The sequence below is a fragment of the Pleurodeles waltl genome, chromosome 4_2 (genome assembly GCF_031143425.1).
Source record: "Pleurodeles waltl isolate 20211129_DDA chromosome 4_2, aPleWal1.hap1.20221129, whole genome shotgun sequence".
NCBI classification, from domain to species: Eukaryota; Metazoa; Chordata; class Amphibia; order Caudata; family Salamandridae; genus Pleurodeles; species Pleurodeles waltl.
In genome coordinates, this window is record NC_090443.1 from 331,996,563 (window position 1) to 332,024,396 (window position 27,834).

General features: G+C 42.8%; 1 protein-coding gene across 1 annotated transcript in view; it reads right to left on the bottom strand.

Moving 5' to 3' along the window:
* CACNG2 (calcium voltage-gated channel auxiliary subunit gamma 2) overlaps positions 1–27,834 on the bottom strand; it is a 272,790-nt gene that overhangs the window by 73,635 nt on the left and 171,321 nt on the right. Inside the window, exon 2 of the mRNA XM_069231345.1 lies at positions 20,265–20,348. Within this exon, the coding sequence (XP_069087446.1) occupies positions 20,265–20,348 (84 nt within the window). The remainder of the gene's footprint in view (positions 1–20,264; positions 20,349–27,834) is intronic.

Here is a 27,834-nt window from a genome sequence, read left to right on the forward strand (position 1 = left end):
CCTCCTTTAGTCGGGCGGGTAGCTGTGCCATATTCCCCTCTATTTTACTTCATCTGATATGGAGAGCTGCAATCTCCTCAGCGTGTGAATGTTTCAGCTCTCGAATCTCCAGCAAAACGGTATCCAGTATGGTTTGAACAGAATAGGAGTAACTGTCGCCCTGCAAACATACCCCCAGGGCCCAGACCCTTCCTGCAGGAGAGACTAGTCCAGAGTCCTGCGACGGAGAAGCCTGCTGAAGGAGAGTGGGAGTTTTCTGTGTCTCTGCCATGGACAGTGCCTCTCCTCCTGACTCAGTAATGTGTACCGCTTCCGCCAATGTGTACTCCGACTCAAACTGTACCAACGTCTTTCCTGGACCATTTTCTATTTGCTCCCCAAATAGGGGATGTTCTTAGCCCTGATTTCACTTAGTGTTGCCCCTGACGTTAGTCTCATTTGCTCGCCCTGACTAGAGTCCTCGGGTACTGTTGCTGTGGAGCCTTGCCCGGGAGTCGTAGGTTCAAGCTCTCTTAAAACACCGAGCACTTCAGACTCCACTCCGTGTCACTCTGGTTGCTTGTCCTGCTAGCATTTAACAGGACCACTGCCTGGGCGTCCGTTCTGAGCTGTTGGCTCTGATTTGCACACGCGGCCGCTGACTTGGCCTGCAATGCGCATCTCCCTGCGAGAGGGACGCCGAAGCGCTGTAAGTGCTGGATACAGCCAGTCCCTTAAATTGTTGTTGTGGCATTCTTTGTCAAGTCATTTAATATCCTCCAATATTAGTTTTTTATATGACTCTTTCCTGTTTGCCCTGATCTGGTTAGCGCATGTGTAAAAGATCCCGCACAAACTTCCGGTCTGGTGGTCTGCTTCGCTCAGGACAATCAGTGCGAAGCCCAGGCAATCACCTGCATAAACAACCCCTTCCCTCGGCGATGAGTGACAACCCACCCTGACTCCTCGTGGCGGTTAACACTCACCTCTGTAATGTGCTGGTGGGTCACGGTCTAGTTGCACAGCAGCACACCGTAAGCATTTGCAGACACCCTCAGGCCAGGCGTGGCCGGAAGTAATAAACGGGAGAGGACCGCAGGGGGTCTTCTGCCCTCACCAGAGTTCCAGTGTGTGTGTCGCATTCTATGCTGCAACGCTGCACGCAGGCCTCACACCACAACCTCTACCCCCGGGAAGGTCGAGTTGCACTGGAACCGCTGTCAGGTGGCACGAGGAACAGCGCAGGGGGTTTTCTAATGTGACCCCAGTCGCTGAATTTCTCTACACCCTCCACAGTGAGGAGCCAGAGCGCAGGGCAAGCGCTCTCCATTGAATAAGTTGGCTGCTTCGAATCTGCTGCCGCGCGTCCTCGTCAGCAGTGCAAACTGCTCCGGAATGGCATGGAGTGCGCGTCCTCGTCAGCAGTGCATACTGCTCCGGAATGGCGCGGAGTGCGAGCTATCGTTGTTCACGCAAAGCGGCTGCCATCAAAAGCAGGGGGTGGGGGAGACTACGGGCGAGCTAGCAGCAGAACATGCGTGCTACACCTGCCCTAAACCTGCAATTCAGCAAATCAACTGAGATTCCCTTCATCCTGTGCAACCTTCCCTGTTTCCCAAGTCTGCGTCTGTAAAAACAAATGTGACAAGAGCAGGTCCATGGCAAGTTTTTATGACAATCACAGGCTATGTAACTTCAGTTTATTTTCATTGTATGTAAATATGTGCATGCCCCAAAGATCTGGCACAGATCTACCCATCTAGGCTACCTGGGTCACTCATGGTCTATCACATGGGTAATCGCAAACATTTCCCTGGGGCCACAAAATACTGTCTGTGGCATGCCTGAGGGCCGCACCAATGCCAGCAGGGTGATCTTCAGGGAGATGAAAGGTAGGTATAGGGGACGCAAAGCAGATGCATGGTGTGGACAACAAAACATGAATGGAAAGCGATACTCATCTGGTGGCTGAACTGCAAAATCAGTCCTGGCTTCCCATTTGAGCAAACTGTGTGATCCTAGCAATTGTCAATTTCACTTTGCCTCCTTTTTACTTCATTATCACATATAAAAGCCCCTTGAAATACATGAGTGAGGGATGTGTGCTGTACAAAACCTTCTTAGTTGACTGATGGCATTGTTTTCAGAACAAGGGTGGTGTGAATGTTTCCCCGGGCCATACTTTGAGTATCCCTGGTCTATCATTCCCCCTGGCATGTAAATCACCGTGCACTCACTCCACTTCCCTGTAGAGTAAAGGCAGACTGTGGTGAGGGGTGCGGGGAGTGGGGGTAGAATCGGGGGGGGTGGAGCTCTTGATTTTCCACCATGCGGCTGCTGTAACCTCACTTGCTTTTTTTATTGCGGAAAAATATTCCTTCATGGGTCGGTGGGTGTGTGGCTGTGTAAATATGTGTGTGTAAACTCACCGAAAAACAATTAAAATTAGGTTATGTTTAGTTTGATATATTAAAAAAAAACTCTGAAATGTACTTAAAAAACTCCAGTTGACTGGTAGTTATGGTTGCAATTTAAAACTGACAAACACCTGAAAACCCCATGACCTTCCCCAATTATGGTGCGCTCCGCACCATAGCCTGCACACCAAATGTAAAGCTAAGCATATCACCCTTGATGTAACATAAGATTCCTCAGATAACACAAATGTTCGCACAAGGGGCAGGCAATATTATCCTACCATTAACACCTATGCTTGCGTATGTGCTGTAATTTAAAGTTGTATTGGGCAGTCCTTTTACTGAGGTGTTCAGCACTGCATTTGATGTGTGAATTATGATTTGCAAGGCAGGGATGTGCGTTATGATTTGCAGAGGTAACCATAATTAGGGTACTGAGGAACATTTCTGGCCTTTCAGTCAAGGCGCTAGAAGGGATTTAAGAGGAGGCTTATGAGTACCCAATTGTGAGTCAGTGACCGTGCCAGTGCCTTGGGTCAAGTCTGCCAACCGGTGATTCATGATATTCAGTCAGGTGATGTCATCATGGGGCAGGTGGTGTCAAACGGTTTGCGATTTAACTTCTGCTACCCGAGTTAGATATGTGTGCACGTGCATGATTATGAATCTGTGAGTTGTGTGTATGACTGTGCATACACGGGAGTCTTCTTTTCAGAAGAGCACATGTATTTTACTTCAGCGGTGTGCAAATATTATTTTCGACAGTAAAGGTTTTCAAAGTTTTCTATTTTCAGCTTTAGTTATCGCTGCAAAATAATTTTCTCTGCAAAGTAGGACAATTTTCGAAGTCAGCCAATCTGGAAAATGTATGCAGGTGATTTCTCTATAAATGTACTTCTTGCAAGCTTTTCTATGCAGATTAAATGGCAAATATTTGTAGAATGTTAGGGGGAATTTTATGTTTTACAGTTTTTCTGTGCACAGGCAGCAAAAGGAAATCCTTGTTGTAAAGTTTTAAAGTTTTGCATATATGTTTGCATAGGTTACAATAAAAGATTCTGCTTTACACCCAAGAGTTTACACCTAAACTTTAAATTTTATAGAGCTTGAAGTATTTTCTGCAAACTATGTTTACGCATTGACTGTAAATATTTTTCTCAAGATGACTTGATGTGAGACTTTGAAGGGTGCATAAGAAACAAACGTAAATGTCTGCATTTGCTGTCCTAGTAACAAATATTGTGATGGAAGAAATGCTTGAATGATTATTAATTACCACAGGTGACTGCTTAGGCGGCATTTCAACCCATCTTTTTTCAATGGAATGCAGTGCAGCCATAACAGTCGCTGGTGGCTGACGTTAATTCAAGCATTCATTCCAGCACTTTGCTGCATTAGATGCCCACCATGCTCAGTGTGCCACATTACTCAAGCTATACCTCATCAATGAGGCCAAAGTAAATCACAACTAGTCTGGAGTTTCTTGTGTTACCATCTGGAGTAACTCGAGCCAGGCAGTTTGGGATGAACTGTTCCTGTTGGAGCAGGATCATGACTAATTTCCATAAGGCTGATCTCTGTCTACAGTGGCATAGTGGGCAAAAAAAGAATGGACTAGAATCAACACACACGATTGCTAGTAGCTGAGATTAATTCAAGCATTCCTTCTATTACATGTTTGTTTTTTCACTGAAAATGATCAAAGTGTGACGGGAATGTCCACAGGTGGGCCCCATTCTGAGTGTATGATAGGCTCCAAGGTGCACTTCACTGTTGAGGCCTAAGTAATCCAATACCAGTCAGGATTTGCTTGTGTTCCTATCTGGAGGGTATATAGCCTGGAAGTTTGGGCTGGACTATTACAGTGGAAGCAGTACCAAGACTGATTTGCAGTTGCTAGTGTGTGTGAAAATGTGGCACAACAGGAGAAAAACTATGTGGTCCAAGCCTCACTAGTGGCTGAGATGGATTTAAGCATTCCTTCGATCACTTGGTTGTTTTTTGTGTCATTTTCTGTCCAGCACTTGGCCTACTTACACCTTTGCTACTAGTAACTGGTACATATGGGTCGGCACTTCCTTGAGGTGAGGTAAGACAGCAGTATTAGGGCACCACCTGGTGGTGGCACCAAATTACTGCAAAGGCATTTAAAACAACCTTTTTAACTTAATGGTGAACTCTCCAATAGGCACATTTCTACTTTGTCTTGAGTGCTGAGGATCCTCACATGCTTCCTGCTGCTACCCTAGACAGCATCAGTGACATTCCTAGTCAGGCCTGCAGTGGTAGAAGCTGAGGTACAGCAAGCAAGGATAGGCTGTGGGGTGGAAGGTTCGTCAGTCCTCTGGCTGTTGAGTAACAGGGAAGAAGCTGGCAGTGCCAAGTGATCTCTGGGCCAAGCTACTGGGAGAGCAGAAAAGCAAGACCAAGGCTGTAAGTAACACAGGTGATAGCCGAGCTTACTCTGGAAGAGCAAGAGGGATAGATTGAGAAGATCTGAGGGTTAAATGGGGTGGGGGAGCTGAGATGAGAATGTGAATTGAAGGTAAAAGGCTGAGGAGAGGAAATGTAGTGTTAAAGTAATCACATAAATCAGGTAGTGAATGGCTGAGCTGGGGAAAAGGAGAACATAGAGGGAGAAGGGTCCAGAGGAGGAAAGCAGAGGATCTAAAGGGAGAAAAGTGTAAGAGGACTGAAGAGAGAAAGGTGAGAAGAGAGAGGCAGAGAGAGAGAGAGAGAGAGAGAGAGAGAGAGAGAGAGAGAGTATGTATGTTTGTTAGCTCACAAAAAGTGAAGGAGCAGATGTGATGCAGCTTGTTTGGACATTTTCACCACCACAGCAAAACCCCAAGGGCTGGCACTTGATGCAGTCTAGTAACACATGTGATCCTCTTCTAATTGGACTTGGGTAAGTGGTAACTCAGTATAAGGGGCCTGGTGAAGTCCAAGTCCTGCTTAGGTGGGAGACAATGTGAACAGTAATCCCAGGTGGCCAGCACTCGTCAAACTATCATTAAGCACAATTACACCTGCATAGTTTCCCTTCTGAGGTACAGGGAAAATCTGCTCACACCCAGCACAATGGGTAGCTATATGTGCATGCAGCTGACTTTGGGCAGGAAGCTTGACAGATTAAGGACCACACACCCACACATACACAAGACAATAGTCATGTGACACTCATTACTTCTTAACTCTTGCTGTCAGAGCCCATACCAACATTCCGGTATTAGTGCAGGAGAGTGAGCTCCATGCCAGATTTAAATGATAAGCACTGACTATATGAATGAGGAAAATGGAAAAAATGCCCCTCTGCCTTGGAGTAGTTAGTTCAGAGGACTTAAAACACTCCTTATCCTTTTTCTGTGCAGAGTAGAAAAATGAATGTTTAATTGTGACATATCAGGAATGCCCAAAGTTCAAGTTACAAAGAAAAAGGGAAGCTAGGAACATCCTCTTAGACAAAAATTAAGAAAGGAGAACACAGAGTCATCTTCCAAAAATGCACACTACCTCAACATAGTTGTTTATTAACTGCTATCAATTCTTCTTCACCCACTAATTCGATCCCTGTAATGCTTATTGACAATGTAGAAAACCTTTCTCTCCTCATACCCACCTATACCACAGGACTACAGCAAAATAAACATATACATATGTGTATATATATATATATATATATATTTTAACCTACTGGCATTCACCAGTAGGTAGTTATAGTTAGGATCTAGTTTCCATAGGAAATGCGTTTTTTGACTTGGCTATATCTTTGGCACAGTTTGACGAATTTTCATGAAATTTGCCAAAAAAGTGTCCTCTAGGGTCTTGTTGTACATGCAAAGTTTCGGGGTGATCCATTAAGCAAGGGCCGAGAAGAAGGGGGGTCAAAAAAGTGTGTTTCCCATGTTAATTCCCATAGGGATTTTGAACACGACTACTGCTTGAATCGCTGGATGGAATTACACCAAATTTGACAGAAAGGTAGGTCTTGGTCCAGAAAGCACGCTTTTTGTTGTTTGGTGTAAATCTGTACAGTAGTTTGAGATATTTAAGGAAATCCAAATTTGTATATCTAGGTACGTGAATATTTGTAAATTCTCCCAATCTCGTGGAGAAATTTGATTGGCTGCCAAAACTTCAACCAGGAAGTATTGGCAGCCATTTTGGGACTCAGACTTAGTCGAGTCCCACACAAAAAGATTAAAAATATAGAAAAGGGGGCAGGCTATAAATACCCTGATCCCCTGGCCTTGGTCCTGGGGCCCCCTGGGACTCAGCCAGGGCAAAAAAGCGTTTAAAAAAAAACATTTTGCCACAAATTTGCGGGAAATTTGCAGCAAAAAAAAAAGGTGTGGGCTCCCGTGCTTGTTTTCAAAGAAAGCCACCAGTTGGGCCAGGTTCCAGGGTCATACACTAATACATAGACTAAAAGGAGGGGCGACGACAGGGCTCCCTCTCCTGGGGCTCTTAAGAGCCCCAGGGACCACCACCTCCCCTGGGCTTTATTTATTAATGGAGGGGGACTGCACAGAACCCCCCTCCTGTGGTATTGGAAGCCCTGGGGCCCACCGCCTTCCAGGGAATAAAAAAATATTAGTGTGGGCCACATGGACCCCATTAAGTCCTGGGGCCCACCACCACCCCTGGAGCCATTTAAATTTTTTGAACAGACGGATTGGGGATGTGTGGCCCCCTCCTTGGCCATATATCGCTCTGGGGACCACCACCTCCCGGGGTCGGCCAGTGCACAACAAAGGAGTGGGGCCACGCGGCCTCCCCCTGGAGTCATTTATGGTTCTGGGGACCACTACCACCCATGGCTGGCTCCTGCTATCTCCTGAGGTGCCCACCCTTGGGAGACAGCTGTTTGCTTTTGCTTGGTGGGAGGTGTGACAGCTCCCACCAAGCAAAAGCAAACACTAACTCTGCTCCCAGCAAGCAGGAGCGTGAAAACTGCTCCTGCTTGCAGGAAGTTGAGTTTTCATCTAAACAGATGAAAGATTTCTCCTGCGTTCAGGGAGCTGCATATTTAGCAGCTCCCTAAATGCAGGAGCAATGCTGGCTGCTGTAGGGAGCCGGCTGCGACTGCAGATGCCTTGAGGCTCCCCCAAGGTCCTTATGGTTAAGTGGGTACCCTGAGCGGCCAGGGCACCCAGCAGGGTGTGGCCTGGCCCCGGGGATAGTACTCTGGGACCAAAATCAGCCCAAGGAGGGGGCCCGCGTGGCCACCTTCCTAATTTAATTTAGGAGTTTGGCCCCACAGAGGTGAAGGTACCCGGGGCCCAGAGGGGATCCATGCTGCCCCCACTAGTGTTTATTTTGCCCCGGAGAGGTGGTGGTCCCTGGGGCACCTTTAAGCCTTAGGATGGGGGTCTGTACGCCCCCTTAATTTTTTTTAATAAAGCCCCAGGTAGGTGATGGTCCCCAGGGCAAAAAAAGAGCCCTAGGAGGGGGGGCCCATGCACCCCTTCCTTTTATTTGATGTTTTTGTGTATGCCCTCAAGACCTGGCCCACCTGAGGCATTTTTTTGTATACAAGCCCTTTTTTCAAAAACATATTTGCTGCTGATTCGTAAATTTGTGGCAAATATTTTTAAAAATGCTTTTTACCTAGGCAGGATCCCAGGGGACCCCAGCCCCAAGGCTAGGATGTTAGGCTATTTCTACTCTAACCCCTTTTCTTTTGTTTCCCAAGGCTGAGTGTGGCACAGGGGTAACTGGTTAATGAGATTTTGGCCGCAGGCCAGTCTCTGAGGTCAACCCCTGTCACACACAGCCAAAAGGCCGTGCGGGGTATGGTGCTTATAAAGGTTGGCTGAAGGGTAGGCCACAGGCTAGGTCCTGCATGCAAACACTACTGTGCACGGCCAAAGGGGTTGGGTGTATATAAGGGGTATGCCACAGAGGCTGGCTACAGGCCAGGCCCTGCGGCCAACCTCTGCCGCGCACATCCAAAGGCCTTTCATGGCGCAGGGTTGGGTGTAAATAGGGGTCGGCTGCAGGGCCTGGCCGCGTCAGTGGTTGGATTAACGTGAAGTAATTATAATTACTTAACGTTTGACATAACATAGAAATTCACTGAAAAAGCAAAGGTTACATGGACGTTGTAGTTAGAAAAACAACTTGGAAAATGCATGGAAATTCAGTTAAAAAACAAAGGTTACTGGGATGTTATAGTTAGGTCCTGAATTTACACAAACAAAACTATAGAAATTCAGCAGTTATAATTATGGTTAACTCACATAACTATTACCTATGCCCTAAAGTAACTATAACTTCACCCTCGCCATGCACTGCAAATTATCTCACACATTACAACACCCATGACATCTTTGATAACATCATTGATAATATCAATGTAATATTTGTAGTAAAAATATTGAGGAGAAAACTGTGCATGGTGGGGGCGCGAGTTATAGTTACCTTAGGGCACAAGTTTTAGTTACTTGAGTTAACCATAAGTATAACTGCTGAATTTCTTTGGTTTTGTGTGTGTAAATTCAGAACCTAACTATATCGACTCTGTAAACTTTGGTTTTAAGTGAATATATATATAGAGAAAGGATCCTTTTTGTCTCCGCCGAGAGAAAGAACTCAGACAATAGTTTAAGCTGATTGTTATTTATAGAGTTATTTCCACAAGAAACGTCGCTGGGAACGTCCTGAGTCCTTTTATGAGTCTTTGATGACGCCGCAAGTGTATTTCTAAACAAGTAAGGAAAAAGGAGGGGGTTAGCAGCATAAGGATTTCTCTGTATTGAAATCCTATGGACAGGCAAGAGAAATCTTAAGTGATTAGAATTATAAGTATTTGAGAAAAGAGTACTAGAGTGAAAGTAGAGTGATTTCAAAATGGCAGCTAGTAGAGAGAATAGAAGGATGGAAGCAGTACAAAAACGTTTTGTCGGCCTGAGTCACAAACAGTCACTGGAAAATGCTAATGGGTACAAGGAGGAGCAAGCTATAAAACAATGATGGGACAATCTATGGAAAATCTCGAAAAAGGAACAAGCAAAATGGTGGGAAGCCATTACACTTCAGAAATTTGTTGAATGTAATCGGATCCCTAGAGGGTTGAGAATTTTTACTGTACCCAATACAACAAATCCTGATCCGGAGATGATTGAGGAGTGGATGATGAATAATCACAATTGTTCTTTGGGAATGTTGAAAATATTGATTAAATATGCCCGTAAGGAAGTAGAGACATTAGCAATACAGATTGATACAAACATGCAGACATTGAAAGAGAAATGTACTCCTGAAGTGTATGAGCAAGAAACATCTAGATTAAATGAGCGCCTCACTAAATTGGAAGAGGAAATAATGGCCAAGAAACAAAGGAAATTTCAAAGAGATGAGGCTGATTATGAACAGGGTCGGATTCTAACGTTTGGACGCAGATTCGACCATTTGAGAGGTAGCAGTATGCTACAAGGTGTGAGACAGCAACCGGAGAGACCACAAAGTATTACTACAGGAGGTGCACAGGCACCCCTGGTTGGAAGTGTAATGCAAAGCAGTGAAAGTGACACAGGGGAAAGTAATGTGTCAAATCAATCTGAAGTTGAATCTGTAAAATCCAACATTTTAAAGGAGTTCGACCTCATGGCACAAGGAAGATTGAATATTCAGAGAGGTCGAGGTGCACAAGGGTACAGAGGCCGAGGAAGAGGAGCAAGAGGAGGAAACAAAAGTCAAAGAGACGGTACAAAACAAGGAGAGATTACGAATTTTATGAGAATACGCACAAGAAGACAGCATTCATCCAATCAAGGAACAAATTGACAGTTGTCAATTTAGCAGATATAGGGGGTCATTCTGACCCTGGCGGTCTTGGACCGCCAGGGCCACGAATGACGGAAGCACCGCCAACAGGCTGGCAGTGCTTCAATCCCCATTCCGACCGCGGCGGTAAAGCCGCGGTCGGATTGCCGGGGCCAGCGGTCATCCGCCGTTTTTGCCCCGGTTGGGAGAATCCGCCAGGGCAGCGCTGCAAGCAGCGCTGACCTGGGGATTCTGACCCCCGTACCGGCAGCCTGTTTCTGGTGGTTTTCACCGCCAGGAAGAGGCTGGCGGTAACAGGTGTCCTAGGGCCCCTGGGGGCCCCTGCACTGCCCATGCCGCTGGCATGGGCAGTGCAGGGGCCCCCTAACAGGGCCCCGGCCTGCTTTTCACTGTCTGCCTGGCAGACAGTGAAAAGTGCAACGGGTGCAACTGCACCCGTCGCACCGCCGCAACACCGCCGGCTCCTGTGTTGCGGCCTCATTCCCGCTGGCCCAGCGGGAATGTCAGAATGGGGGCCGCGGAATTTTGGCCGTGTGGCAGCCAAATGGCGGTTTCTGCCTGGCGGGCGGCAGTAGCCGCCCGCCAGAGTTGGAATCACCCCCATAATGCTTATGAAAAATCAAGAAAAAGTGTTGGCACTGGGGTTGTCATTTTGCCCGACGGCGAATTTTGATTATGTTCAAAGTAGAATTGATTTATTTCATTTTATAAGAAAGTTAAAACTTAGATATTGGTATGCCACCAAGTCACCCGGTGAATTAGAACAGGAGAATGTGGAACCATCCAACTTACTTATAAGTGACTTGGAGGTTTTACAAACAATGGGAGAACTAGTGGGGGACTTGGGGTGGAGTAATGTCCCTGAAAAAAGTCTTTACAAGGAAGGATTGAGAACAGATCTGAGGTGCGATACTATTGTTAAATTTTGACCTAAATCCAAATTTTGTCCACAGGTGTCACAAGGGACGATAGAATCATTTGAGAAATGCATGGTACTGGAGCTTGAGAGAATTGACAAAAAGAGGAATGTGGGTCATAGAAATAAAAGCTATTAAGGAGTTAAGTTATATGAAAGAAATTGTTATTAAACAATCTGACGAAGGGGGCAACATAGTAATCTGGCCTCTAGATAAATATTTAGCAGAAAGTTTAAGACAATTGAGAAGAAGTGACCAATATGAAGTGACTACTAGACACTAGTACATACAAACCTTGAATAGTTATCGAGAGGGATTGGGTGAATGGAAAGAGAAGTCATTAATTACTAATGAAGAATATCATTTTCTAAAATGTGATTTTCCGAAACTACCTGTGTTGTATTTACTAACCAAGTTACATAAGGATTCTAAGAACCCTCCAGGTAGACCAATAGAGTCCTCAAGGGCTAGTGCCCTTGAAAACCCTTCCAGATATGTTGATTATTTTCTACGACCATTTGTGCAGTCATTATCTTCATACATTAGGGATACAAGTGATTTTTTGACTAGAATTGAAGGCATAACATGGGAGAAACAATATTTATTAGTAAGTTTGGATGTTGAAAGTTTGTACACTTCTATTCCACACGAGTTAGGAATTCAAGCTAGTCAACATTTTTTGAGAGCTAGATCTCTGTCATACTTGCAGCACACAGAAATGTTACTAGATATGATGAAGGTGTGGTTGATGAATAATTTTTTCATTTTTGACAATCAGATCTACAGACAAACCCAAGGGACAGCAATGGGTACCTGTTTCGCTCCCAGCTATGCAGGCTTATATCTGGGCTGGTGGGAGGAACAGGTGGTATATAACAGTCATCAGTTTGAGGAACATGTAGTCATGTGGGTACGTTTTATTGATGACATATTTTGTATTTGGAAGGGAAGCAAAGTGCAGGCTATGACATTAGTAGAGGGTTTGAATCAAAACATTTGAACTTACGGTTTACAGCACAAATTCATGCCACTCAAATTGAATTTTTAGATCTTAAATTAGAAGTGAGAGGGTCTAAGTTGGTGACCTTATTGTTTCGTAAGAAGACAGCAGGAAACAGTTTATTGCATGCAAGAAGTTGTCACACTAAGAAGCTAATAGAAAGTATACCTTATGGTGAGTTACTAAGAGCAAGGAGAAACTGCAGTGAAAAGGAAGATTTTTTTGGAGGAAATTAAGGTCATGAGGAGTAGATTTTTAGAAAGGGGCTACTCTAACAAATCCATTGAGAGTGCATGTGAGAAGGTGTTGTTAACAAATCGAGAGGAAGCATTAATTCCACACACCAAGAAAGGCTTGGATCCACAACAGTCAGTTAGATTTATTATGGATTTCCACAACCAAACATGGGAATTAAGGAATAGTTTGAACAAATGTTGGAATATGCTAAGGGCTGATGAAGCAGTTAGGAAATGTGTGGATGATAAAGCTCAAATAACTTTTAGAAGAAGTCTGTCACTGAAAGACCAGTTGTGCAGAAATGTAGTTCAATCTCAAAATGAGAGTCAAAGATCTATACATGGCTTCTATACGTGTGGAACTTGCAAAGCCTGTAGATTTAGCCTGAATTGTCAAGAAATAGTATTACATAAAGAGATGAAACCATTTGTAATTAGGAAGCATTTAACTTGCAATACTGAATATTCAATTTACTCGTTATACTGCCCGTGTGATCTAGTGTACATAGGCAGTACAATCCATAAAGTTAAGAAACGGATATTGGAACATTTAAGGGCGGTTAAGAATGATGATAAACAATATCCAGTGGCTAGACATTGTGCTAGATATCATGATAAAAATGTACATTTGTTGAAATTTTGTGTTTTGGACAGTATCCCTGTGAACAGCAGAGGGGGGAATAGAGAACAAGAATTGCGCAGACTGGAATCAAAACTGATCATAAAGTACAGGACATTACAACCAAAAGGATTGAATATGGATGAAGAATTGGCAGCTCATTTAGGTTAAGAATTTTGGGAAGTAATGGCATGATTAGAATAAGTTTAAAGTCTAAGGGTAGTATATAGAGCTATCTATGGTACAGATGAGGTGAGATGAATTTCATCATATATAAATTTATTGAATTTCTTTATTTTATTTTATTTACAGAGCGATTTGAGATGGCAGTCTTGTATGATGGAAGCAGGAGAGCTATTATATTTCTTTCGGTTTCCAGCACTTCTAGAAGGTTACAAGTAAAAAAACACAGTTTTTCATGTATATTTTTCATATATATATTTTTTTTTTATATATATTTTTACATATTGTAGTTGGAGTTTAGTTTGAACTTCACATATATACATAATCTCTGTGGAAAGTTTGCTAAGTTGTCAATTTGTATGTGTATTTCCTCATTTTCACTATGATTCCATGATAGTAGATAACAATCTTAGAGAGAATCCATTGAGTGGTGAATAATAAGTTTCAAGTACAACGTTCCAAGATAGCCGACAAACTTCAGGGATGATTGTATTTGGTGTGGAAATGTAGTCTTTTCACTATTGTTATATAGGGGTTTGTTAGTCAAGATGTAGAAATAGGACTACTGTAAAGAGTATAGTTTGTTGAACTCGTGAACAAGGAGCAGGAGCTCCGAAACGCGTTGAGTTTTTTTCTGCCATTTTCACAAATAAAATAATACACTTGCCAAATTAAAGGAGCTTCTGGACGCTGTCTACTTACCCAATATCCAGGAGGAGTAGGCGTTGTGTTTTTGTTGGTGATATTTGGGGCTCGTCACCCCTCCAGGAGCCAACCGCAACGTTGGGCGTCGGTACGGCGAGTATTAACTGTGTGGATATATATGTATATATATATATATATATATATATATATAGATAGATAGATAGATAGATAGATATACACACACACACACACAGAACTGAGTAAACACCAACTCTTGTGGAAAAATTATGGTTTTATATATTGTAAGGTGCTCTGACACCCTTGGGTCATGCTTGTGTTATGCAAAACTCTAAAACAAAAAAGCACATACCCAAATGAAGAAAGACAAAAGGGGCAATAAGTAACCTTTAAGTGTGTCCACAGCAAGGTCTTACTAGATCGCATACAACATAAAAAAGACAGCTTTGCCTGTAGTGGGGTGACTTGCTTCTCTTTATACCGGGTGTCGAATTTAGACCAACAAACAAATGGACAAACTTAGTGGAGGGCTGGCGAGCTGTCAGAATGACATTCACTCAGCGCTTAATTTGAGCTGGTGGTTGCGGGTGGGGCCCACCAGCACTACTTTTTGCTGGCCAGCACTTATTTTAACTCCATAGACTTTGATCTAAAGCAAGAGAGAAAAACACTTAAAAGGAAAGGAGGAGGAAGAGACTTTAGACTGCACCGACCCTGGACATCTGTGAAATCTGTGGGCACCAAAAGTTGTTATTTCACAAATTAAGCCTTTCATTCACCCTTTTGATGGCATATTGAAACAGAAGTTAGTTTTGCTCAATCTTCATGCATGTGGCTGTAGATTGTGGAGGTACGAGTGCTAAACTCTGCCTTGCTGTTGATATAACAAATCCTTCCATAAAAGCAGCAAAGGGGAGGGCATATGCTACAGCCAGGAGCTCAGAGTACCACAACCTCTGAGCCTTGTCTGGAACTATCAGAATGAGCTGTACTCAGTCCACCTGATATTTTTCAGCACCTGTGAGATCAGAGGCAAATGTAGAATGATATACAGGAGTTTGGAATCCTGTCGAAGGCAGGACAAATCTCATAAAGACCCTTGATATAGTAGCTCAAGTGGAAAAGGCTGGACATTTAGTAGATTTGGAAATCAGACAATGGAGCACCCCATTGTATGAAGATGGCCTGAGCCACCCACCTCTGGGTATAGACAATACTCGGTGTTGACAAATCATTCTAAGTACATCTGCTCGAATGTTGAGCGATCATCTTTGATGAGTGACCAGCAGGGTGATCCAGTGAATTTTCAGCCTACGCCACAAATGTAGGTGCTTCCAGGAAGAGGTAGTTCTGCAGTAACACATGGCGTCCATGCTAACCATCAGAACCTGGATTGTCTTGCTCTTCCTAAAAGACAGAAAGGCCTTGACAGCCAGTTGGATAACACAACGCTCTAGAAGATTTATACAGTGGTAGACTGCTCTACTGCAGATGAGAGACTTCTTATAGCCACATTGTCCAGGTGACCCTTAAAATGAGAGACAATGCATTCATTACACTGTGACTTCTCGAACGGGTATGTAGAACGTTCTGCTGCAGGGTAGATTGTTGCATTCATCTGATACCAGAGAGTCTTCCCCAATGGTGAGTTCACTGCAAGCACAGGTTTCATTAAAGAGCCCGAATGTGCCATATAGCTGTGATACCAGCAGGATGCAAGGCGCTAAGAGACCCAGGACCCTCAGAACCATCAGAGCTGGAAAAAAAACCTCGCCTAAAACATCAGGCTATTTGCCTGAATATCTTTGACTCACTGCAGAAATGGCAAAGCCTTCAAGGTGACCATGTTCAAGATGTCCCTGATAAAGGGCAGTCATTGTGAAGGTTGAAGATGAGATATAAACTCAGTCGAAAACCGAAAGAGAGGATAGTGAACTGAAAGTGATCTGATCTCACCACAAAGCAGAGATTTTTATTGTAGGCTGCAGGACCAGTACATGAAAATAAGCTTCCTGCAGTTCCAAGGATTCCATCCAAACATCATGGTTCAATTCCAACAGAACCTGAGCCACAGTCATCATCTTCAACTTCTCCTCCTTGAGCAATGAGTTCAGAACTCTGAGGCCTAAAACTAATCTCAAGCCCCTGTTCTTCCTGATCAAGATTTAACCTCAGTAGCAGCCATTGCTTGCTCCACATTGGATACAAGCTCAATAACCCCCTTGGCAATCAACATTATCACCACCTTGGAAAGGATGTTAGTGTGGCCTGCTGACATCTCGGCATGAACAGGGATAATATGAGGAGGGGAGTCCTGAAAGGAAAGGGCATAACCAACTTGGACAATCTATAGTGCCCAAAAGTCTTAGGTAATTGAGTGACAGTGGGGAATGCCAGTTTGAGGACAAAGTAAGAGGGATGGGCACACTGCCAAGAGGCACACCTCTAGTGCCACAAAATCATTGTGCAGGCTACTGTATGGGCTATCATGGCTGCTGCTGTTGGAAAGCGAGGCACATAGGGCCAGCTGGGGAGAACAATCCTAAGGAACAAGCCATATGTGGTGTTTTTGAGACTCTCGAGTGGTGCATAAATCTTTTTGATAAAACGTCTGTCCCCCACCAAAGGGCATATTCATCAGTGAAGCCTTGACGTCTGTGGAAAAAATAGTGGAGCATATCCAGGCACATCGCCTAATAATGAAGCTGGTGCGCACTGCACTAGCAACTGAGTCTATGATGACAAGACCATAACGTAAAATCTATTTAAATATGTCTAGTCCAACTAGGACTGTTTGTGTGCAGGCACTTTGTAGGCCTTCCGGTAGCACAGGAATAACTTCATATGCAATGTCCCAGAGGGTGTGACTATAGCGAACCAACAGGCAGAGAGCATTCAAAGACCACAGTGCCAGACCGCTGTAAGAAAGCACGTTCCTCCCCATAGAATCAGTTATCTTATATTGCCTGCCTGCCACAAGGAAAGTGTTAAGATTCATTTTGCAAGTGGACATCAGCACCCGAAGGCTCTCTGGCGTAGGATGCTGTGTCACAAACGTAGAGTCACCAGGCATTGACCTGCAGTGCCTAGCAATGTGGTGATTCACCACCGCCATAGAAAATGTTTTTGAGCAAGCTAAGATAATCGGGTCCATCAGTGCTTCATTAAGTGGCAACAGAGGTTTTGATGTAAAAGGTCCTTCTGCCGTACATCCGAACCACAACAGTGTAAAAGGCACTTCCTTTAATCAGAGGACCCAAAAGGGAATCATGGTCAGGTTTTAAAGAGGTACCTAGGCCACTAGCATTCTGTAAATCGAGATATAAGCCAACATCAGTATAATGAGAGGGTGTTAATTACCCACATCCTCATGATCATAGTCACCATGTTGGGCAAGCTACAGACCTTGTATTGCATCAGAGTCAGACTCAAAACTAGTCTTCATCATCCTATAGCATGGGTACCAAGCTAGAGGAAGTGGAGGAAGAACTTCTCCCAAAATGGATTTTGCCTTTGTCTTTGCACAGTGTTGTGACACTGATCAAGCCCTAGCTGAAGGATCCACAGCTGGAATCGAAACCAGTGGTGGCAATGAAGGAGGAATGACCAATGAGGATGGTGTCACATGGGTGGACAACCCACCTAGCACAATAAGAGGAGTAAGATGACTTTGCCCTTGGTCTGTTGGCACCGGGTGGAGGGCCGGTCTGTAGCAATTCTACTGCAACTGCTGTTAGGTTCGTGAGGGCAGAAGGTACACCAGAGGAAACACTTTCAAAATCTTCAGCACAGCTTGTTTGGGTGGCAATAATAGCTCAGAAAATCAGGTGTCTAGGTTAAGCATCAGGGCCTAACAGGACATAAAAGCCAAAATTGCGTTTTTGAAACTGTAAGTTCTCTCTTGAGATCTCGAGCATCTGGACGTTGAAAGGCCTTATTAGTTTCCTATGCTTCTTTTTTGACTTGCCCCTCAATTTTGACTTCAACTAACCTGGGTAGGGCGATCTGAGCCAGGACTGATCTCATGACCTGGATCAACCCTGCTTTTTGCACTCAATGACAGAGTTTGGCTTCCTGTTCCTTGATGGCTTTGGGTTGCACTAGGGAACATCTGTAACAGGTTTTAGAGTTAAGTTTTGTGCCTCTGGACCACAGGTAGTTATCATGTGGATTCGTTCCTGACTTCTGCTTCCAGCAAGCACCACATTGTTTGGCAGCTGGCATCTCCAGTGGTGGCATTCTTTTACACTGCTAAGAAATTTGAAAGTTCAAAAGGCTTTGCTAAAGTAGCAAAATCAGTCATAGGAGAGCTCTAAATCCATGGGGAAGGGTGCTAAAAAAGTAACAGACGTCAACACACACAAGGAGAGCTTATAAGCAGCTCTGTCTCATCAAGTGCAGAAGTTATGGTTATTCCTCACTGAAGGCTGTTTTAAGACTAAAGCCAGAAAATATAATCTTACAACTGTGCTAAGTCAATGAAAAGATAGACAAAAAGCTGTCTTAAGCATGGAAATACAATGTTTGTGCAAAAGTCTTCATAAATCAGGGCTATATTTCCTAGCTTAAGACAGAAAGGACATAAACGCTTTAGTAAATCATCAAACCGTTTGTTTCCAACTGCAATCTGTTGACAGTCTTCAAAGCACTGAGAAGCCCTGCGTGGAAATTCGACCACAAAATGTTTTTGGCTAAATCTGTCAAGGTACTGGTGGAAAATCCCTACCTCCTTCAGGGCAAGCTTGGTACAAATCTCGTACAAAATATGGGGACACTTTTGATACTCCTGAAATAGATTTGAAAAACGGATACTAATATAGGACACATATACAGTCAAAAGCAACATAATGTCACATTTGCAGTCAAAATGGGTCTTGGTAGAATGCTTTTGCTCCCATGAAATGTTTATCAAATTCTTCTAACTCAAGCTTGCAGAGGAAAAGGCATTACACAATGGTGCAACGATCTGGCTTTTGAAATGCGTTGCAAGCCAAGTAAAGAACTTCATTTGAAAAGTGAAGTTACTTTGTAACAGAATGAGTTTTGTGGGGAATAGTTGAATGTGTCTTGCAACAAATAAACCTTTCAGTATATTTACCAGGGATGAATATGCATATGGTGGACCCGAGTCACAAAATGTTCAATAAATAAAAAAGGCAGAAATTTGTTTCCGGTGTATTACACCTATATTTTAATAAATATTCAGAATATTTGCCAATTCACAATTTTAGAATGTCAGGTGTAACTCTCCCCAATTCCTGTGAAGACTCACACGTAAAGGCATGTACTCATAAGGAAATACACATCTGCGCCTGTGGACATGTGACACAAAAAATACCACAGAGCATGATTTTGTTTTTCTCTGCAAGTAAAACTGTTTCCCATGTGGAAACCCATTCATCTGCACTTCAACAAGTTAGTCAGCCCCTCACCCCCCACACCCCACTTCGATTCCCTTTCAAAAATATACTCACTCGTGCTCAAAACAGACCAGAATAAAAAGCTTTTCCTGGGTTGGAAAGCACCTACAAAATAAGCTACATACCGAAATCAAATTTATTTGTTGCCATTTGCCAACAATTGTGGATGGACCAACACAGGAACATCCACAAAGCAGCTCTCATTCTCTGAAATGGAAATTTTCAGAATACAGTAACTACATCTCTGTGGTCATTTGTGAGGGAAAAATCAGATCGTTCTGATTCTGTGAATAAGGAATGAGAGCTTATCCCTCAGAGGAGATGTTTTTTGCATGCCAGAGAGGATATTAGGACCTCAAAAATCAGACCCTTTTTACCTAAATACAAATCATTTACCCAGTTGGAGGTTATTCTGAAAATATGCCATGGACTTCAAACTCGGGGTCTAGACTAATGATGGACGCCAGAACTAGGCCAAGAAAAAGCATCCATTTGAAAAACTTGAGTTATGGCCTGACAAACTTCAAGGAATGCCCTAGCAGTATATATGAACATTCCTAGCAAAGAACCTAAAGCAGCGGTGTCTAACCTAGGGTATGTCCATGCCAGGTGCTCAGGCTAGCCCTAAAGAAAAACTTTACATAAAATACATTTAAATGGAGATCATTAACATAGTATTTGTCCTGAAAACCTAATATGGATCAAGCACTCATGATCTTACACTCGCAAGTAGCTTCTATGTACAGTTTCGATAATGTACTCCAAGTAGAATATGCTACCAACTAAAAAAAAAATACTACATTTCCAGGGACTATGCCATCCTGTTGTAAGTCCTTCTGAACACTTATGCTCCCAGTTACAAATATTTGCATTTAGGATTTAAGTCACATTAGAGTAGAAAAATTGTGTTTTGGGAATTCATGCAGCACTAATACACTGGAGCTGACTACCTTTCCACTCCCCTTTCCAACCACGCTTCAGTATCAAGCAAAGATAGAATTATAAAATGTAAAGGAAACCAAGTAAGAACAGCTCAACTTACGCAGAAAGTATTCTGCTGTATCTGCTTCATAATCCGCATCTTCTGGGAAGTGATCGATCTGTTTACAGAGGCCTTTAAAATTTCCTATGAATGAAATAAAAGGAGAAAATGTGCATTAGCATAAAATGTAAAACCAATATTAATATTAACAATAATGTGATAATGATATAAAAAAATAATACTATTACTACTACTAATAATAACAGTAGTTTGCTCATTGCATTGATCAACTTTGGAGGCACTGGAACAGACGCTACTGCTCACCTCAAAGGTTCTCGATTTCTCTAATATGGAAGGAAGGATACCTTGGTGAGCCCAATGGTAATCAAAACCTCTGACAGCGTGATTTTTGTAGTGACCAACTCTGATGCAAGAATTTTCAGACATACTCAATATGAAATGAAATAACATTTTTGTGCTCTGCTCCTCCTCTCCTAACAACAAGGTTATTTCTTTAATTTATAATCTGATTCCCTCTTGTAATGATGCTGCAAGGCTGCTGCTAACAATTGCCTTGTCGGAGCAATGCCCCTACACGTGGTTATTTTGATTTCTCGTATCTCCTCCTTTCTCGCTGGTTTATCTCCCTCCATTCCATTATGCTCACATCATTTCTCTCCTATTTTACATATCCAATCCCCCTTGCTTTCCCTTTCCCTTTTACAGTGACATGTCCCGCAGGACCAATCAAAACGGCTGTATCCACAGACTGAAGAAAGAGACTGCAAAAATAGGGGCCACAGGACATCTCTTACCAAATACATTTCTTCCTACCTGTGTATCTAACCTACTAAGCACTTCCCCACAATATCCCAGGGCATGATTTAGAATTGCAAATTAAGCCAGTTCCACAATGTGTGGAAAGTGAGTTTGGCTACATTTGTAGTTTTGTAGAGAGATACTTATTTATGATCAATATTTTGACAGATGGCTTTGAGGCTATGTTTTTGCAGTCTGTAATCTGACGTGGAATCCATTATTTTTTGCTTCTCTTTGCCGTTAGTTCTGTAGATCGGTGTATACCTCTGTCCTCCACTAGACCTGCCAGCCATTGTATTTACGGTAAAATATGGAAGGTCTGGCTTATAACTGAAAATGCAAGCCAGACCTATTGCTACCAAAAGTCGTGACATTGTTTAAAAAAGTCTGTGTTGGCACACGTATTTACTTTGTCATATTGCAATGGCAGGTTAACATACAAAAAGTATTTTTGTTGCATCTTACAGAATGTCAATGTTTGTGCACTTCTTTACTTTGTGTACAAAACCCAAACAATATGCTGTTATAACAACAAAGTCAAACAAAAGAACATGCAAAGGGTTATTACTGGATAACAGTGTATTATACATGCTAAGGCATCCAAACAGCACCCACTACCTAAACAAAATGGGTGCGAGTCAGCAATTAAAATGTCATTGTGAGCAAAGTTAATACATCAAAGAATACACACAGGCTCTCTGTAACAAGCTTCACGTTGTGTTGCAGCGACAGTGTAACAAAGGGCCAGATGTATCAAAGGGTTTTATCCATTCTGTGTCTATGGGAAAATGCGTTGGTACATATGGCCCAAAATGACTGCATGGGACCCCATCACCAATACCAAATGACAATGCAAATGTGACAATTTGGCCATCCATAAAAATGCCAGAACCTGAAAGTGGCCATCTAAGCAGTGACAAACCATGGAAAACAAATTAAACCCAGTGTTTGAAAGGGACTGGCCTAAAGCCCACACTCTCTCTCATTCTTCTCATTGTACTCTCTTGAAGACTTGAGGTTGACGACAAAACAAGAGCTGCCTGTAGCCATCACATAAAAAGGTTAACAGAAGTATATATAAAGTAGAGGAAAACATTATTTGTCCCAAAATTATCAACTAGAAACAAGGGTTTGTTCTTTTTTTAAGACAATGGGCCTGATTACAACTTTGGAGGAGGTGTTAATCTGTCCCAAAAGTGACGGTAAAGTGACAGATATACCACCAGTCGTATTACGAGTCCATTATATCCTATGGAACTCGTAATACGGCTGGTGGTATATCCGTCACATTTGGGACGGATTAACACCTCCTCCAAAGTTGTAATCAGGCCCAATGTTTTCTTATTGAATTCCTCCTAGTTAATTGCAGTCACCTTCCCAGCGATGTTTCAGTAGGCTGTTTCAATAGATGGATTCCAAGACAGCAAGCAATACGTGGATCTTGAATGACGACCAAAGGTAATTTATAGTTTTAGATTTGGTCCAACCTAAAGTATGCTCCTCTGCACTCATGTCCAATTTTGGGGAACAGCCAAGGCCGATATGCATTTAGTTTGTCCCAATCACTCACGACACAGATAGGGTAAAACGATGGAAAGGAGTGTAACCAGAGAAATTACAGTAATTCAGATGGAGTCAACTATTTCCATCTATACATTTTGTGCTGCCTTCTTGGATCATCGACCTGTCATAGATTCTCATAGTTAGGTCCACTTAAACCCTACTCCAGAGGCACATGTTTATGATTGATACTCAATTTCCAGTGGTGTCTAAGGTAAAGCCAAGAAGCCTGGATGCGTGCCAGATTCTTTTGAAGTGCACATGATCTATATTCACATACAATATATCTAAAGGAGAATCATTCACAGAGCCTATGGCTATCCTCATTATTAAATTGTACTCCCTTGTTCATCTCCAAAATTATTAACAATTTAAATAGCGCACACCTCAAAATTAAATTGTATATTCATGTTTCGTTATCCTTTACATTACATATGCACCTCTGCAGGAGGTGCATCCACCTGGTTTGATGTCTGACTGTAATTGCAACCTGAATCATTTATATTATGAATGATCTCAGCAACAGAGGCATCCTATTAGTGAGCTATTGAACAAGAATGGAAGCCTGTGTTGTACAGGTTATGTGGTCTGCAGCAGATGCACCGACCCACCGTGCTATCTTACTTGAATGTAACATGGCAATCAGGTTACACAAAGACATTCTTAGAAGGTGCATTAACATCGTGTCTGATGGGGCTGGAATTAGTGGTCTTCAGGTAAAACACAAAGGTCTCTACAGCACAGGGATGTCCGAACATTGGGTCAAGAAGGCTGGAAAAGGCCAGACTTTCAATCTAAGGTTACCTATAATTAGCCGGCATCGATATCATTGCCCACTCCTGATGCATAAAGCCCCTAAAATGTCTTCACAAATCGAAGGTAGTAAAGTAGTGACCCAGAGTTTAATGGGGAGCCAATTTCACCAGGAATCCTGGCTCATCTTCATGAAAGGGTCTAAAGAAGAGACTTTGGCCCTCATTACTACTTAAGAGCTAAATTCTGATCCTGCATGTTTGCCAAGGGTTCGGAGGTACGAGCTATGTGCGTTATTACACCCTCACAGTTTCCCCTGATAAATTCAGGCAAGCCAAACCTGCCGAAATGTATCTAGTGAAAAGGCATGGAAAGAGGCAAAGCATGCAGAATTCAGTACATTAAAAAACAATTAAGCATGGCTCCATTTCCCTTTAAAACCCCATACATGATAAATACCACACCCTATCCCGACAAACTTGTAATGAAAGCCATAGTGGTTTACATTTCACTGGTTGGTCAGCCTGGAGCCAAGAAAGTTCTTTGAGAGTCATGGTGGAAGACATGTTTTAGGATTAAATGGAATCTAGATCCTGGACTATGGATCCACAGGAGTATTGATGTTCTTTTCTTTAACATGGATGTGTTTACTAAGTATATTCATCCAGTTGGCAAAGTAAAGAGTCTTGATGAGTTCACATCTATGGTTTGTTCTAGGCCCACAACAACTCTTCTCTGCATCAAATTCAGTTATAGAATTATAGGTGGGTAACAGTGAATTAATGGGATGTTTTTCATAGAGGTGTTCTGAGTGACATCAAATAGACAAGGAGAATTAACTTGTCATGGGCGGAGTTGACCAATTCCGACTCTGCTTAATTCCACAGAGTTGAAAAAAAACTCGGTGAAAGTCCGCAGAGGCGGAGTTCCGTGACAAGCGGAGTCCTGAATGCGCCCAATCTTGGAAGCGCTAAGCAGGTTCTGGCCTGATCAGCCAGGACTGACCCTGCTTAGTGCTTCTGAGATTGGGTGCATTCAGGAGGGCCAAAAGCAGTGAAGGCTGCATTTGCAGGCCTCTTGTGCACCGGCCTTTTCTGTGTGTAGTGCACACGGGACAGGCCGGTGCACAAGAGGCCTGAAACGGCAGCCTTCACTGCCTACAGGTCTGGCATGTGCTCCAGCTCCAGTAAGCACAAACAACGACAAAAAAAGAGACGAGGACTCAACTGGTTCTTCTCGAGGGTCCTCCTCTCCTTGTCGTCGGACAGCAATGAGTCGTCTTCAGCAGTTGCTTCCCTCTGGCTCTGCTCCCCTGCGCACTGCAGCCCAAACATGGGCTGCAGAGCACACCAGATGAGCTCTGCTCCGCTGGCGGGGCTAGTGTTTTTTTTTGGATAACTCAGCACTCCAAGCAAGTTCCAAAAACTCTGTTAGCTCCACCACCAGAGTGGAGCTCCCCACTCACCCCTAGAATGAACCTCAAGGTGTCTAGGGTATCACTCAGAACACCAAGTTGGAAAACATCCCCATAATTCCCTTTTTACCCGTTTATAGCTTTATGCTATGCGTGGTCCCCCAAAATCATCTGCCCCTGCTTTCAACTGCTACGCAGGAGCAGAGCAGTAATGAGGGAGCCACACATAACATGGCCTTTTTTCTGTGTCCAAAATATATATATTTTTTAAAACCTTGCCTCCTGCCACCCTCCCCCACCACTCTCTGTGCCCTCTCCCCCAAAAGCTGTGATCCAACTCCAGCTTACAGCACTGCTCTGGTAGGGTCTGTGCGAGCCTAACCATGGCAGCCTGGAACTCCTTTATGACATATAGCAACAGTGGGTAACAGCGTTTGTTAACAACTGTTGCTGTTTTATAGCAGTGACTTGCTCAGTTTGAGTTCATTAATTCACGTTAGCTCTCTGTCACGTTCTCTGCCAGAGCCAAAGCATAGCAAATAAAATATGCACTGGCAAACCAGCAGGTCTGGCTTTGGCTGTCAACCTTTTCTCTTTGTCAGAACCTATTTTGTTTGTGAACAGTTTTTGAATAGACACACAAGCAGCGTTGAGGGACTGCCAGTCCCTCGTCTAAAAGGCATATTTTGTAATGCAATGACACACATGGTACCAGTAGTCCCTGGCATGGAAGGGTACTGCTTATTTTGCAGATGTGTACACGGAGTAGAAGTACAGTGTGGAATTCCTATAGCCTGAAGCCCAGGACATATTGTTTGGGGTCAAGGACAACAAGTTTGCATGTTTACTTTGTCCTTGGGACAAGTAGAACCAACCCCCTGCAGTGAAAACCCTTTGGCTAGTGGTTCACACTACCGCGTTATGGATCAAGCAAATAGAACTGTCTGAAGGTGAGGAAATATATGTATCCATATGCTAATGTTGTTCGAGCTTGTATTTATGGTTAATGCAAAGCCCTTATTATAAGCGTGAGCACTCTTACATGTTAGAAGCTCGGACTGCAGTAGTGCCAGTGGTTCAAGTTAAAAAATGTGTACACACATTTGCAAAGTTTTAACAATATGTAACGCTTGTAGAATGCTCTATGATGAGATGCTAATATTTGCAGAAGCTCAAAAGCAAGATTAATGATTATTTGCTTTCAAAATAAAATGTTCACAAAAAATGCAACTAAGAAAAACAACTTTTTGGTAAGTTACTGTGAAATTGTAGGTACCGTTTATTTGAGGCATTCAGTAAGATATTTTGATGCATGCTAGTATTTCCAAAAAATATTAATAATGGAAAATCAGTGAAACTAGTTTCAACAAGAATATGGGAAACATGAAAATAAACAAGCACAGGCAAAGCCAATAGGTCAGGCACTGGTGGTCAGTCTTTTGGTTCTGTTAATATGTGTCTTATTTTGACATGGCTTTTGTAAAAAGTTATTGTTATTGGAGCTGCCAGGCCCTCACCATTGTAACAAACATTGGCAAAAAGCAAATATATTTTTTGCCCCAAAAAGCATACATTGCCTCTGCAGTTTTCAGCACTGAACAAAACTTCTTTATGTGCCGATATGCTCCTTGTGAAAGATCAGGTTGCTATCACTCACAATGAAGCCAGCCGATATATAAAGAAAGAGATAGAATTTTAATAAAAATGGAATGTCTTTGTTAACGCCAGACCTTATTAGGGGCCCAATTTTTAAAGAACGTCTCAAAAATGCATCCATGGTATACGTCTTTGCATTAGTGCAGATTCACATATTTTGGAAATTCACAAAAATTTACAGAAGTAGACCAGTAAATCATTCTCCTAGAAAGTATTTGTAGACTGTATTGTAGCATGAGCAAATATGCATGTGTAGATTTGCTCATGCAAAAATATGGAGTGTTTACAAGTTCACTTTCCTTCTGCCAGTTACTTTTTTTCCCCAACCCTGGAAGAAGTTTTACTTCTGCCCTTATCAGGAGTAAATTTCCAACCTTTCCCAGTATCGGAAAAGATTAGCGAAGAGCTGATAAAAACACATAAAACATGCAAGTTAGTAGGTTTGCACAGACTCAAAAGGGCATTCCAACACTGGATCTTTTGCTTACCACTGCCTCCAGACCCAATATGTAGATCTGTGGAAAGGCAGCATGATAAGGAAATTGCTAGTATAATTTCACGCCCTACTATAGTATTACCCTTGGCATAGTCAGGGAGGCTATTATCAGAGCTCTAATATAATAAGACGGCTGCCATAATGTGTCGCCACTCTACATGGCAGCAAAGGGACAAGTAGATGTTTTTACAGGACAAGTAGATTTATGAAGGAATATGTCCTATGGACAAGTAGATATTTTATTAAATTCCACAACCCTGTGTCACTTAAGTAGGTTAGGCAAAGGCTTAAGTGGGCTGCCTGTGTACACTGCTGTACACTGTGGGGAATAGAAGCAAAATATGGATGATACTGCAGCAGACCAATGGATGAAGGCGGCTCTCTGAAAACCCTTGCATGTAAGTATTAATAATTTATAAATATTTAATTAAACAATTAAGGTCTTGGCTAAAACCTGTTCTAGATATATATACGTACATACAAGTATTTTGGATCAGCATCTTCATTGATTGGTCTGTTTAGATTTCATTTACATTCTGCTTCCGCCCATCAAACTGCACAGCATGGGCAATGAGTCAGTCTACTCTGACCATTTTCTAATCTACTGTGTGATTGACAGCATTTCCCCTTAGCAGTCCACCTAAAAAGAAGTACATTTATAAGCCAGGGCAACTGGACCAATACTTTTCTCTAAGAATGTTTTTTTTCATTTAATTATTTATAATTGTGTATCTTTTTTCATTCCTGTGTGTTTAAATTAGGTCTACAGGTGACAGTAATTCAGTGTCAATTTATTTTTACCATTAAAAAGCACTTTTTCCTGTCAATACTTTAAAACTGGGTGTTACATCTTAAAAGAAGACTCACTGCCAGCACTTTTTTCCCCTCGCCTTGTGTCAGGCAAGGAGAGGGCTGCATGTCTGGCCAACATT